The following is a 13,707-nucleotide window of genomic DNA, read 5'->3' as shown; positions in this document are numbered from 1 at the left end:
GAGCTACACACATGTCAAACAATTATGTATATATGTACAACAATGTCCAACAAAAAGCGAGATATATTCAATATTCGAATACTATTTCTTGGGTTTAATGTTCTTTGATTATTTATGTGTTTGTGTTGGATTAAATGTTGTATGAGCTCACCTATTTACCATGAATTAACGTTCACCAACAATCGTGACGTTTTTTGTGAACACTATTTTTCCCCATTTGCATTCCGAGCGCAGATCGCAATAATGCATGTATATTAACGCTGCAGTGGACCCCCTATTGGCAGTGGACCCCCTATTGAGAGAGGATGGTTCCCTGCTCCCGTGACCTGCATGCGACAGTGTAAAGACAAGAAAAAGAAAACAACATGTAACATATGTTCGCGTCTTATTCCAAGGAATCTATTTTAACTGATACCCATACTGGCCTCGTGGATTTCTGATATATTCTGACAGATTATGGTACTGATATACTACTTTGGTGCTCTGTGCATATGAAAATAAATACGTATAAAAATAGCAAATTATTTTTCAGATTTATCATTACTACTTCATTCACGGTTAAAGCTGACCAGCCTATGAATTTAAAGCAGAAATCGTAGACATCTGTTAGTGGTCTTTGTTCAGTATACTTTTTGTTGTTGTCTAGAACCTTATATACTTTCACACTCTATGTTTATGTAATATTTTCAAGTTGGTCTTTAAAGTACCTCTATGATATTTATATCCCTTCCTGTGTGGTAAACTATGCTTGTTTACGAACCAGGTCTACAAACGGAATAGAAGCTGTAATTAGATGTTCAGCAGAAGCCCGTGATATCATTTTCATGTTTGTCATTAGGCGTCAAGTAAATAGCATATAATATTCAGTGACAGAAAGAAGTGTATTCCTGAAAATAATTAAGAAACGGTAATTAGGGGATGTGTGGTTACACCCACCATTAGATTATATGTATATATGTCCGTAAGTTAAAAGATAATATGATTTACATTTGTCGGTAACACATTTCTCATATATTTTTCATGTACCGGAACTTGCAGGTGCGTGAGTTATGCGCTTCCGGTTTTGGGAGACTTTTGTTTTGGTTCGTGAGTGGAGTGATATTTTGGTTCGGTAAGATACTGTGTGAATATCTACTATATACCTTGTTAAATGGAAGATGTTTTGTAACACAGTTAACACAAAAACAGATGTAGGAAAGAGACAGGAACGCAATAAGTCAGTGTTTCTTCAATTCAGGATATTCGTAGTCACTGTACCTCCGTTTTCGTGCATTATTAGCCATGGTCTAGGTTTGTTTTCTTTGAAACTTTATGAAATAGCATATCACGAATGGTGTAACTAAACCGAGGATCATTATGTATTTATTTTTAAAGGAATGTAATATTTCTTCCAAGAACGTTTAGAAACATTATTATGTGCTGATGTCATACAGAATGAAATAATAAATAATAATATTCTGAATCGTGTGAATAGGCTGAAGAAAATATAACTAAATATGGAATCATGGCCCTTTGTATGATATTTCACAAATTTACCTTAATGTGGTGGTGAATAAACCTGATTATCTAGATAGGTCATTGAAGCAACCCAAATCAAGCCAAGATTGTCTAAAACTGCATGAAGAATTTGTAAATTGAAAACTTCTGTATTATCCAGGTAGTTGTTGTGGAAGTCAATCTGGATACAAATCGCAAACTCATCTTGTCCATATCAGTGTATTTCATAAACTGAACAGTATCATGTTAAAATGTGATGAAAACATTTCAGGTATGGATACCAGTCAAAATGGAACAGCCATTTCATTGGTCCGTTTTCACTAAGAGTTGTCAGTTTTGACCAGAAAAGATGGGCTGTTATGACCAAATAGGCTGGTCTGTTTTGGCGGCACCCAGCATGTCCACCCTGTCTTTTAAAATTAAGGGAGTCAACCAGATTTTTAGCATTATTCTGAATTATATTTTGCAGCATAGGCATAGGATCAACATTTAAACCCAACAAATCCAAACTGACAAAGTCATAATTTATTGCCATTTAGAATGGTCATTGACAGTTTTGATTACGCTCAAAGTGATGGTGTGTGACTGTGCGTGATATAATCATGATAATAGAAGTTTAAAAAGATATGCCAGGAACAACCTACTGCATAGCATCTGCTTATCAACAAACAATAAGGGTCAATTTCAAGATGTTAATGGTTTCCATGACAATGTTGTATATGGGTGTGAGTTTCAGTTGGATATGTCACTCATACCACTTCTACTTGAATCCGATTGGTAGGTTAATAGAAACAGATGCATATGAAACCACTTTTGGAAGAAATTTGTCACTGATGTGATAACATTTCAGTCTGTTTCCCGAAAGTGGAAGTAAGGATATATATCATTATTTGTGAAATTATGCAGTTTCCGATATTTGTCATATATGTCATAAGCATGATAAGATGTGAGACAACGGTTGACATGCAGGAGTATCATGAGAGAGTGAGTGAGTATGATTTTATGCCGCTTTCAGCAATATTCTATCAATATCACGGCAGGGGACACCAGAAATGAGGAGCATCATGAGAGAATATGCATATGCAAATAATCAACATATTGTGCGCACATTAGTAGTTCTGTAAATTGTAAGATACCCCAGAAGTAGAGATCCAGGAATATTGAAAATCGGAGTAAACTGTGTATTTTCTGTGAAAACCACAGGACATTTTATTAGATATATTTGAAAATGTGACTGTGGATAACAATATAAACTTCAAACATGATAAAGATTTCATTCATCACAAAATTCTGACTTATCATGCAGGTTCTTCACTGAACTGTGCCCAGCATTGTTCCTGTATTTGGCATCATGTTTATATCTAATCAGACATCACCTTGCTTTTACAGTGCACATGAACGCTTGTAAGTTCTAATTATGTACCTGTTCTAAACTGTTTCTTTCTCTCCCTGTTTATTATTCTCACACTGCATGTTCTGTGCTGAGAATGAGAGGATTAGGTTTGGTACAGGGCTCTATCTGTCCATTTAGCCATTGTACTGGTATTTACTTGCTTTGTCACCAACTTTGGGTATTGTTAGTTTCCTTTGGGTATTCAATAGATTTTTCCTCTCTTGGGTCCAGCCTATTGGGTCTATAAACCAATGGGGGGCATGGGTGGCCCAGTGGTCTAAGGAGCCGCGATTCGCTGTGCAGAGTTGAGTCCCTTGGGCACACCAGAAACCTATGATCGTGGGTTCGAATCCAGGTTCGCCCCGATTATGTTTCTAGGTGTGTCAGCACCATACCTGTGCTCGTGGGTTTCACCCAAGTGGTAAACGTCTGAGACCTGCATCACTTCGGGCTTTCCTCCCACATTAAGCTGACACGTCACGATATAACTGGAATACTGTTAAAAGCAGTGTTAAACCCAACTCACTCACTCACACACTTCAAACCAGTGAGTGAACCTGTTTCGAATGCTGTTTCAGGTGACTTCTAATTTGCATCTGTTCATGTGATGCCCCAAGTGTGTCATAGCTCCTAACAGTGGAATTATATAAGTTACAATAAGCGAGATGTTGCATGTCTTTGCATTATCCTCTGCAGTAGAGTTCATGTAGAAGTAAAAGGACTGCATTCGATTGGTGTATAAAGATCTGTAAAGAAATACAGGCACACAACCTGAAAAGGCTACTTTGGGTAATTTACAGTGTCATTATAATATTTTGATTTTAAAAAAAAAAATTATTTACTTGTATGCAAGAAACTCAAGTCAATTGTATGCAAATACACAGCTTATCTGGAGCTCATGTTATACATTGCAAGAAATAATTTATAATTCGCAATCGGTGCCAGACCACTTTTAATCTGATAAATAAGCATCTAATAAGCTCACAATGACTGAAGGTGCAAGGGAGGTTATCAGATGTTTATAGTTTTAACTGTTTTCTGTTGTGTGTATGTGCTTGGTCACATGTAGAATATACTCTGAAACTTGTAAATGGCTATATATCTGTATACATAGGAGGGTGCTTGACACCACAATAAGCTACTGTTATATTTATGAAATTAAAATATTTTCAGAAAATATGTAAAAAGGTCAAACTGATATTTCTGATCAAATTGTGAAAAAAGATCTTCCCAGAAACCACAAGGGCCACAAAGCTGTAACTTTGATGTGACATGTCCGAAGACAATTAGAGTTCTGAGAAACATGGGTACCCTGTGAAAATCTGGGTTAAAATGGGTCTTCAGCAACCCATGCTTGTAAGAAGTGACTAACGGGATCTGGTGGCCAGGCTCGCTGACTTGGTTGATGCATGTCATCGTATCACAGTTGCGTAGACCAATGCTCATGATGTCAACCACTTGATTATTAACGGACCTCCATCATATAGCTGGAATATTGCTGAGTGCGTCTTTAAAACAACAAACAAACAAACCAACAGAAACCAGGGAGTTCCACTCAATCTGGATGTATGGAAGGATGATAAATAGAGGATTCATCACGAGTGTTTTTTGATATGGGAAATATCAACCGAGTCTTAGTTAATCGGTATTTGCCGAGCCTTTGGCGAGGCAAATACCGATTAACGGGACGAGGTTGATATTTCCCATATTAAAAAACACGAGTGATGAATTCTATTTATCATTTTTGCTTCCCTATTAAGGAATAATTGCATTAACAATAACATCAGCAACTTGTCGAAATCTTACGTATAGATCGTGCGTAGTGATACATGTTTTCCATAGCCGTGTAAACCAAAATAAACAACCTCTTAACTCCTTTATGGCATATTCCTTCGCTGAGAAAAAAAAGTACCATCAACCTGTAACCTGTAATATCCATTTGTCAACACGGATATCACTGTAGCACTTCCCCTTTGATCTATTAAAACATTGTCTCCAACATTAAAGGTATCCATGTTGTTTGTAAACACCTACTCACGTGCACCGGCGAAAAAAGTCCCACTTCCGGTTATCTAATTTGCATATCTAATTTGCATACTTATGTCATTGGGGTATGACATACATGTTTTTATGTCATAAGCTTATGTCATGGATAAATGCTTTAGTTAAATGATAAATAGAGGATTCATCACGAGTGTTTTTTGATATGGGAAATATCAACCGAGTCTTAGTTAATCGGTATTTGCCGAGCCTTTGGCGAGGCAAATACCGATTAACGGGACGAGGTTGATATTTCCCATATTAAAAAACACGAGTGATGAATTCTATTTATCATTTTTGCTTCCCTATTAAGGAATAATTGCATTAACAATAACATCAGCAACTTGTCGAAATCTTACGTATAGATCGTGCGTAGTGATACATGTTTTCCATAGCCGTGTAAACCAAAATAAACAACCTCTTAACTCCTTTATGGCATATTCCTTCGCTGAGAAAAAAAAGTACCATCAACCTGTAACCTGTAATATCCATTTGTAAACATGGATATCACTGTAGCACTTCCCCTTTGATCTATTAAAACATTGTCTCCAACATTAAAGGTATCCATGTTGTTTGTAAACACCTACTCACGTGCACCGGCGAAAAAAGTCCCACTTCCGGTTATCTAATTTGCATATCTAATTTGCATACTTATGTCATTGGGGTATGACATACATGTTTTTATGTCATAAGCTTATGTCATGGATAAATGCTTTAGTTAAATGATAAATAGAGGATTCATCACGAGTGTTTTTTGATATGGGAAATATCAACCGAGTCTTAGTTAATCGGTATTTGCCGAGCCTTTGGCGAGGCAAATACCGATTAACGGGACGAGGTTGATATTTCCCATATTAAAAAACACGAGTGATGAATTCTATTTATCATTTTTGCTTCCCTATTAAGGAATAATTGCATTAACAATAACATCAGCAACTTGTCGAAATCTTACGTATAGATCGTGCGTAGTGATACATGTTTTCCACAGCCGTGTAAACCAAAATAAACAACCTCTTAACTCCTTTATGGCATATTCCTTCGCTGAGAAAAAAAAGTACCATCAACTCTGTAACCTGTAATATCCATTTGTAAACACGGATATCACTGTAGCACTTCCCCTTTGATCTATTAAAACATTGTCTCCAACATTAAAGGTATCCATGTTGTTTGTAAACACCTACTCACGTGCACCGGCGAAAAAAGTCCCACTTCCGGTTATCTAATTTGCATATCTAATTTGCATACTTATGTCATTGGGGTATGACATACATGTTTTTATGTCATAAGCTTATGTCATGGATAAATGCTTTAGTTAAATGATAAATGTAGGTAATATTTATTGTTGCATCAGGAAACTTAGGATATATATGTATATATCACCCCTATAACTGATATTAAAATTTAAAATTAAAAATATATTGCTCGATTAAATGGTTTAGATAAGTTTTCTTGCTGCAGAGAAATGAATTGTGCAAATTATTATGACTATCATGTATATGAAGTTTCAAAGTTGTTACCTATAAGAGTATCTACATCTCAGAAACTTGCTAAAAAGATGCTATGAAACACATGTTATGAAACCTGTCTTGAAAGTCATTTAGCATGTTTACCATAAGATTGTTTCTGTGAAAACAACATTGATACTGTCCTCCCATATCAACAGACTCTGGTGCACAGCTAAGCGATATCAAAGACAAAAACTATCCCCACCAGCCTCTGAATACTTCGAATATTGAAAATATCATGACATATAATCTTGTGATAACATACTTAACCTTCAACTTTCTGTACACGTTTGCATGGATGTGTCCATTGACAGTGCCTCGTGATAGCTGTAAATTGATCACTGTTGAAGCTATACTATTAACTAGGGCTTTATCGATTCACCGATACCTACGATATCATTGATGCTAAAGTACAGATGATACTTGAGACCGCCTCTGTGGTCTAGTGGTAGAGCGTCTGCCCGGAGAGTGGAAGGTCCGGGGTTTGGTCCCCGGCCGCGCCATACCAAAAGACGTTAAAAGATGGTACTTGTTGTCACCCTGTCTGGCGCTTGGCATTAAGGGGCTAAAACAAGGACTGGTCGGCTCGGAGTCAGTATACTGTGTCTGAGTGGGGTATTCATGTTAAACTGCGGCATGGTATCTCAGAGAGCTAGCACTATAAATCGGCATCAGTCCGGATTAGTACAAGCAGCCACACAAACACACACACGTACATGCATGTCGCTATGTAAGTGCAATAATCTTGACGTGACGTGACGTTAAAACCCATTTCACCTCACCTCGCTTCATGATACTTGAATTGTCAGTTTGTGATCTTGTGATAGGTTATTAATAGAACAGAAACTGATAGAGTTATCTCCCATGAATTGTCAGTATGTGAGATTGTGATAGGCCATAAATAGAACAGAAACTGATAAGAGTTATCTCCCATGAATTGTCAGTTTGTGAGACGTGCCGGCTAGTAAGCTATTACATTTAATAACCATCCCTTCATTTAAAACTGTTTTGGTGTTCGTCTTTTTAACAATTTCTTTTTAGATAATAAGTAAATGTATGAATACAGAGGTTTTAAAGTTTTATTTCTCTGATTTCATCCTTTTTTTCCTATTTGCTGGTGTATCGCGATACCACTGGTATTGTCAGAATGTATCGTGAAACATATTGTATTGCAAGATACCAGGCGATACTCAGTTATGCTATTAACTATGTTACTTCAAATATTAACCATGTTAACAGCTGCATGTGACTGTTCTCCCAATTCCTGTTCTGTAATATACTTCAATCTGGTTCAATTTTAGACGTAATACTAACCTATTCCTTGACATGTTTTGTGCCAATACCAGCTACCAATAAGCTTTTTACTTACGAAAATCTGTACATTATGAAATAGGGGTGTTACCGTATTCGACGTAATAAGCGCCTCACTCTAATTAGGACCCGATATATTTGCTTGTGAACAATCCCAATTAGCACCCCTTCCGATTGATCAATGTACACAAGACTTATTTATTCGCGTGTAATATGCACTCGTGTGTAATGGGCAATTATATTTTGGAAAAATAAATGTGTCCTTTATAAGCATTTCAGGCTGTCAGCATAAACCACAGAATTAGTCTTTCAACTCTGTTTTTTTTCACCAAAATAATATTCTAATAAGAGTCCCCTATTTCTAATTTTGAGAGTGCCCTGGGCGCTTATTACGTCGAATATGGTATATATGTGTGTGTTTGTTGTTTAATGTCGCACTCAGCAATATTCCAACTAAGTGATGTCAGCCTGTAAATCACATATAGTTACTCACAATTTCGATCACTGGATCATCAGGTCCAAACTTGGTTATATATACAGGCCACCATCATACAGCTGGATTATTGCAGAGAGTGGCGTTAAACAACACACAAACCATAACATGATCCATCTTCTTTCAGTGGCATTTAGAAGTTGGAGTGATGAAGTAAGACGAGTTCTATGGATGAACAACTTCTTTATTACAATTAGTGCGACGTTTCGGTTTAGATCCTTACACTATTATCAAGAATAGTGTATCAATTGCTTGATAAAGGTGTTAGGATCTACACCGAAACGTCGCACTAATTGTAATAAAGAAGTTGTTCATCCATAGAACTCGTCTTACTTCATGATCCATCTTGTAAACAGCTAATAGAATGCTAATGTGAAATGAATAATATTCCATTAATCAGGCTGAAAACAGAACAAAGTTATTTTGTCTAGGTTCATTCAACAGTTTTAACAAAATGTCTGAGAAAAATCTCTTTTTAGTAAGTGTATTTTCAATCAACAGATTAATTTGGTTCATTCTGAAAATATTTCTCAGTGTTAGAAATTAAGGGAGGTCCTGGAGTCTTTGAGGTTTGTTGTTTCAGTATTTGACTCTAGGGGTCTTCTTAATCTTCACTTTTTGTCATTTGGGTTAAGACATGACCGGGGGCACTGGTGGCCCAGTCGTCAAAGGCGCCGTGATTCGCTGTGCAGAGTTGCATCCCTTGGGCACGCCAGAAACCTATGATTGTGGGTTCGAATCCCGGTTCGCTCCAATTATGTTTCTAGGTTTGTCAGCACCATACCCGTGCTCGTGGGTTTCACCGAAGTGGTAAACGTCTGAAATCTGCATCACTTTGGGCTTTCCTCCCACATTAAGCTGACATGCTGCGACATGACTGGAATAATGTTAAAAGCAGCGTTAAACACAACTCACTCCCTCACTAAGACAAGACCCCTTGACATTCATGGTTAATTTCGAACAGTGTTAAGAGTAGGGTAGGCTCAATTGTAGTGATAATAACTATGCCTGTCCTTAATCAGCCAGTTTGAAGGATGTTTCATCTAATATGTCTGATTTGTTGCTTCAGTGAGAAGACTTAAGATGAATCTTGGCACGGACAAGGGTTCAGAAGAAATAACGAAGGAAGAGTGGCTGGAGAAACTCCAGGACATCCACATCACCAGGGCAGACATGAACAAGCTCATCATGAACTATCTCGTTACAGGTACGCTCACTGCTGAAATAGTGGCGGTGGGGTAGCTCAGTGGGTAAAGTGTTTGCTCGTCATCTCAAAGGCCTGGGTTTTGTTGGGGCGGTCGGTTAGCCTAGTGGTTAAAGTGTTCGCTCGTCATGCCGAAGACCCGTGTTCGGTTCCCGACATGGCTGCAATGTGTGAAGCCCATTTCTGGTGTACCCCGCCGTGATATTGCTGGAATATTGCTAAAAGCGGCGTAAAACTATACTCACTCACTCACTCACTGGGTTTTGAGCGATGCAATGCCATACTCACCTACTTCATCAGTTGAACCACTGTAATATTTTAATTAATGTCAAGGTATGGCACCATGTGCAGTTTTATTTGAAGGTGTATTATATGTTACTTACACTGTTTGCAACAAACAACCTGTCCTATTTTATGAAAGAGAATACTGAACTGGCAGTCAAGGGGAGACAATTGAAGGTAATTACTGAAGGTGAAGTTGTCTCCCCTGGAAGTGTTCAAGCTGTGGTAACAGTTGCAAGCAATACGAAAGCATTGTTCCTATTGTCCTAAATGTCATAAGCTGGATAGGATTATGACTGTGTCTTTATTCACCAGAGGGATTCAAGGAGGCAGCAGAAAAATTCCGTCTTGAATCAGGTATCCAGCCGTCTGTTGACCTGGACGAGTTAGACGATCGCATCAAGATCCGTGAAGCTATTCAGAACGGACATGTCCATGAAGCAATCTCACTTGTCAACAACCTGTACCCGGAGTTGTTAGACAATGACAGATATCTTTACTTCAGGTTGCAGGTTAGTGATCACTAGGGCTGAACTCTGGGACTAACCTGGAATTGTTTGTTTGTTGTTTAATGCTGCACTCAGCAATATTCCAGCTGGACGGTGGTCTGTAAATAATCAAGTCTGGCCTGGACAATCCAGTGATTGACATCATGAGCATCGATCCACGCAATTTGGATCAATGACATGCATCAATCAAGTCAGTGAGCCTGACCACCCGATCCCGTTAGTCGCCTCTTACGACAAGCATAGTCGCATTTTACAGCAAGTGTAGGTTAATGAAGACCTATTGTAAACAACAAACCAACCAACCAAGTTGTAGGCGTCTCAACATGCTCAATGTACATCGAGCCTTTTCATAGAATGGATATGTCTACAACGAATGTATTTTACTGCCATATCGTTTACCACAATTTGAAAACAGAGATTGAGATGCGTACCATTTGTTTGTTGCCTTCACATGCTTGTTACTAGTTAAGTTCCGGATGACATTTATAGCATGTGTTTCAGTTCATTATGCAATGTCGTTTTCCAAGGAGGAGAGGGGCGGTCGGGTAGCTTGGTGGTTAAAGCGTTTTCTCGTCACACCGAAGACCCGACATGGGTACAATGTGTGGAGCCCATTTCTGGTGTCCCCTGCCGTGATATTGCTGGAATATTGCCAAAAAAGTCGTAAAACCATACTCACTCACCCAAAGTACAAGAGATCGGCAAAATGTCTGTTCCCATGATGGGCGATATATTTTGTTCCAGTGGACACCGCAGGACATAGCTCATGCTGTGGTTTGCCTTGCCCAGACTTGATTATCTTTCTGCCACCATGATGTAGCTGGAATATTGCTGACTGTAGTGTAAAACATTTACTCAGGATGGAAACAATGCCCCTTTAGATTATGTGAAATCTACAGACAACCAAGACACATCCACCCTCACGACACCCACCCATTCATGTTTTGAAGAAGACATTAGCTAAGACTGAGATATTGTAAGTGAGCACACAGAAATAACTTGATCCATAGGTGGCTCCGGAGGTGGCTCCAGACAGGTGATCAAGGGGATTCCGACTACCCACTTTTGAAAACCAAATGTAGTGTGTTGTAGGCAGTAAAATTATCTGAGAGGATTTTGATATTTTGGATCCATCCTTTAAAATGCTGGATCAACCCTTGTGGTCCCATTGAAATGAAACTGCCTATTGTTTGGTTTATATCTCTCTAAAATCTACTGAAAATGATGCCAAGAGCCAAGTCTGGGCTAGTATACACCAAACTTCTTTTTTTAATTTTTTTTACCACAGGATACAGATATAGTCGTATAACAGTACAAATTCATGTATAAAGGTAATTCGCAGAAGGATGTGGTACAGAGGAGGCCTAAGGCATAATCCACAGCATGGTACAGATGAAGGCATATTTATGTATACATTTAAGAAGGTGTTGTATTTATGGTACATCAAATTATGTTGCAAGCATCAAGTGAATAAGTTATTTTACAATTTGAGTAAACAGAGCCCTTTTTCTGTTAAAGGCAGAGAAGTAATTATTTCTACCTGCAATATGATATTCAACGTCATAGATACCTCTTATTGTGTTCTTAAAAGCAACAAAGTCAACATTTTCAATCTTAATACACAGGACAAAGATAAATCTTTTAGCAGCTACAATCAAATGGTTAATTAATACATCAGAGGTACCAAAAAGGAGCTTGTTGTCAGTTATTTGAATTTTTCTATGCAAAACATGAGTCAAGTAAATACAGAAATCTGACCAAAAATTCTTAACATGACATTCAATATAAACATGACAAACATTTTCTTTGGGAGTATGACATATAGAACACTTATCGTTATCAATAAGTTTCATTCTTAATAACTCACGTTTAGTAAATATTACTTTATGAATATATCTAAACTGGAAGTCCCTGAGTTTTGTGTCCCTTAACTCATGGCAATAAGGTAGTATACACCAAACTTGCAAAGTGTTCAGCACAGACTGTGACTCTACTGTGTACTGCCAACAGCAACAGAAGCTGATTGAGCTGGTGAGACAGAAGGACGTGGAAGGCGCCCTGGAGTACGCCCAGACCCACCTGGCAGAGAGAGTCGAGGAGAACCCGGAGGTGTTGTCGGAGCTGGAGAGGACACTGGCGCTGCTGGCCTTTGAGGACCCCGAGAACTCACCCTTTGGCGAACTGCTCCACCCATCCCAGAGACAGAAGGTAAGAAGCAGCTGAAATAGCTGCATCTATTTGGAACCTTGGTTCAATTAGGTCCTGACTGGGGACCACGCTTTGTCACAAGAAGCAACTTGTTGACTTGATTGATTTCATGCCTTCATACCCTTAGGCTAAAAAAAATGATAGTCTTGGTTCCCAGGCACCGCCCACATCATCATAAAGTTCATTTTGTTTTTATTTCGATTTTGACAAAATTCCATCCCAAAACCCTTTAATATTCCAAAACCAATGGTAGTCAAATACTCTCTTCCAGTATTTTACTCATCAAGGGATACATTTATGGACGGAGGCCCTTTCCCAGGTTGATTATTCTTTGTTTATTTGTTTGCACAACTGTATTTGGTTGCATACTAGTATGAAAAAGAACAAAAAAAAGAAAAGACTCCACCCGCCTGCACTATATTTTCAAAAACCATTGCCTGAGAACCAATTCTTTTATTTTTTTAAGCCTTATGGCATGGGGCTTTGCTCATGATATCAGCAATTGGTTTGTCTGGTTGACTTTAGAGGCCACTGTTATACAGCTGGAACAATTCTGACCGCAATGTAAAAGATTCAAAACAGTTGCTGCATGGAGACAGTAACATCTGAACATTTCTTTTAAAATGTTTCAAGACCTCTGTGATGTAGCTGGAATACCACCTCCGTCAGGGGTTCGATACCCTGCAGCGTCATACCTAAAAGATGGTACTTGTTGTTACCCTGCTTGATGCTCGGCTCGGACTGGTCAACTCGGAGTCAGAATACTGTGTCTGAGTGGGGTACTCATGTTAAACTGCGGCATGGTATCTCATTCACCTAGCACTATAAAATCGGCATTAGTCGCTATAAAAGTTGCAGACCTGTTGCAGACTTGCCTTCTCACTTTGGCTTCAGAATCCTCACGGGGCACGGGTGGCCCAGTCGTCTAAGGCGCTGCAATTCGCTGTGCAGAGTTGCGTCTGTTGGGCACGCCAGAAACTTAGGATTTTGGGTTCGAATCTCGGTTCGCGCCGATTATGTTTCTAGGTTTGTCAGCACCATACCCATGCTCATTGGTTTCACAAAGTGGTAAACGTCTAAGACCTGCATCACTTCGGGCTTTCCTCCCACATTAAGCTGACACCCTGTGATATAACTGGAATACTGTTAAAAGCGGCGTTAAACCCAACTCACTCACTCACTCAGAAACTTCAAAAGTATGTTTTTAAGCTCGGTTTGAGGCAGTGATGTCATCTAGGCCACATGACATGCGGTGATGGTCTATA

The 13,707-nt window shown here is 38.7% G+C and overlaps 1 protein-coding gene across 4 annotated transcripts in view; it reads left to right on the top strand.

The window, feature by feature from the left end:
- Positions 1-1,020: 1,020 nt before the first annotated feature.
- LOC139462326 (glucose-induced degradation protein 8 homolog) overlaps positions 1,021-13,707 on the top strand; it is a 303,774-nt gene continuing 291,087 nt past the window's right edge. For 3 of the 4 annotated variants that reach the window (XR_011653026.1, XR_011653025.1, XM_071243962.1), the window contains exons 1-5: positions 1,021-1,111; positions 2,887-2,901; positions 9,309-9,446; positions 10,041-10,237; positions 12,245-12,442. Coding sequence is in view for 2 of the 4 variants with exons in the window: in XM_071243962.1 (XP_071100063.1) it covers positions 1,021-1,111; positions 2,887-2,901; positions 9,309-9,446; positions 10,041-10,237; positions 12,245-12,442 (639 nt within the window). In the remaining 2 variants the exon portion in view is untranslated. The remainder of the gene's footprint in view (positions 1,112-2,886; positions 2,902-9,308; positions 9,447-10,040; positions 10,238-12,244; positions 12,443-13,707) is intronic. The other variant, XM_071243963.1, reaches the window with a different exon arrangement.

This window comes from Haliotis cracherodii, unplaced genomic scaffold (genome assembly GCF_022045235.1).
Source record: "Haliotis cracherodii isolate W230 unplaced genomic scaffold, xgHalCrac1.p SCAF_15, whole genome shotgun sequence".
Taxonomy (NCBI): Eukaryota; Metazoa; Mollusca; class Gastropoda; order Lepetellida; family Haliotidae; genus Haliotis; species Haliotis cracherodii.
This window is presented reverse-complemented; position numbering and strand designations above follow the sequence as displayed.